The 1,313-nt window shown below is 67.9% G+C and overlaps 1 protein-coding gene across 1 annotated transcript in view; it reads left to right on the top strand.

The window, feature by feature from the left end:
* The window catches only part of ACA1_149850 (uncharacterized protein), a gene marked incomplete at both ends in the record, with an annotated part of 2,737 nt that overhangs the window by 321 nt on the left and 1,103 nt on the right, over window positions 1-1,313 (top strand). The window contains 3 exons of the mRNA XM_004351522.1: window positions 42-587; window positions 868-924; window positions 1,086-1,276. Of these exons, the coding sequence (XP_004351574.1) occupies window positions 42-587; window positions 868-924; window positions 1,086-1,276 (794 nt within the window). The remainder of the gene's footprint in view (window positions 1-41; window positions 588-867; window positions 925-1,085; window positions 1,277-1,313) is intronic.

Raw genomic sequence — 1,313 nt, 5'->3', positions numbered from 1 at the left:
GTCCATTTTCCGACGCTGGTGGTGGTGGTGGTGGGGTGCAGCGCAGAAGAAGCGCAAAAGAAGACGGAAGGGCAGCCCCGCCGCCCCTGGGCACCAGCAGCAGGAGCGCGGGCATGATGATGATGATGCCGCCGGTGGCACCAGCACCAGCACCACCAGCAACGACGGCGGCGAGCAGGGCAGCAGCCCGGCGGAGCAGACAGTGGAGCAGAAGATGGAGCGCGCCCTGGGTGCCCTCCGCCCGGTCTTTCACGCGTGCCCCGCGGCTCCGTCACTGCAGGCGACGGCCGCCATTGCCGATGACCACCACGGCCACCACCACCACGAGGAGGAGGAGGAGGAAGAGGACGAGGGACAAGACGAAGCGCGCCAGCTGGACGACGGGGGTGAATCGGCGCCGGCCGCCAAGAGGCCCCGCATGAACGCGGCGGCGGCGGAGGAGGAGGGCGCGGATGACGATGGAGGCAAGAAAGGCGCACCACCGCCGCCGCCGCCGCCAGCACCACCACCTGGCACGGCAGCTGCGGTCCCGCCAGCAGACGCGTCTGACGGTGGCTGGCGAGAGGCCAAGGCCCTGGTCACCCAAGGTACGCCACACCGCCCCACGCCACTCTCGGGTCCCATCAGCGCCTGTCGCCCCAACCCCATCCCGGCTGACGACACACGACACGACACGACACGACACGACACGACACGACACGACACGACACGACACGACACGACACGACACGACACGACACGACACGACACGACACGACACGACACGACACCCCATCGTCTGCCGTTGGCCACCACCCATCCATCCACTGTGCGTGCGTGGGCGTGGGCGTGGACGTGGGCATTGTGTGGGGGGGGCTGCACACGCAGATGGTGAGGCCCTCTTGGCGTGGACGGCCCTGGGTGCCTCCCTCCAGCGCTTCGCAGGTGCGCTCCTCCTCCTCATCACCCAAAATCCCGCGGCGGCCGCGCGTGCCACACTCCGCACACTTCACCACTTTTGGCCAATCAAGCGTGTGTGTCGTGTGTCGTGTGTCGTGTGGTGTATGTCTTGTGTCGTGTGTGTCGTGTGTCGTGTGCTAATGCAGGAGGAGGAGGAGGAGCTGAGGAGGATGAGGAGGCTACACCGGTGGACGTGTGGGAAGCGGAGGCGGAGGGGCGCGCCGAGGCCATCATGGCGGGGCGGGTCGTAAGGAACGACCGTTGGGATCGGGAGGCCCTCCTCACGGCCCTGCCCGGCCGCACCTTCGTGATCCCGCCACGCTCCGCGTTCCTCATGGTACCTCCCCATTCCCCCTCCCCCCTCTCTTCCCCTC

The sequence above is a fragment of the Acanthamoeba castellanii genome, assembly GCF_000313135.1.
Source record: "Acanthamoeba castellanii str. Neff unplaced genomic scaffold scf7180000084715, whole genome shotgun sequence".
Lineage (NCBI taxonomy): Eukaryota > Discosea > Longamoebia > Acanthamoebidae > Acanthamoeba > Acanthamoeba castellanii.
Note: the sequence above shows the minus strand (reverse complement) of the source record. Positions and strands in the feature narration are given on the sequence as shown.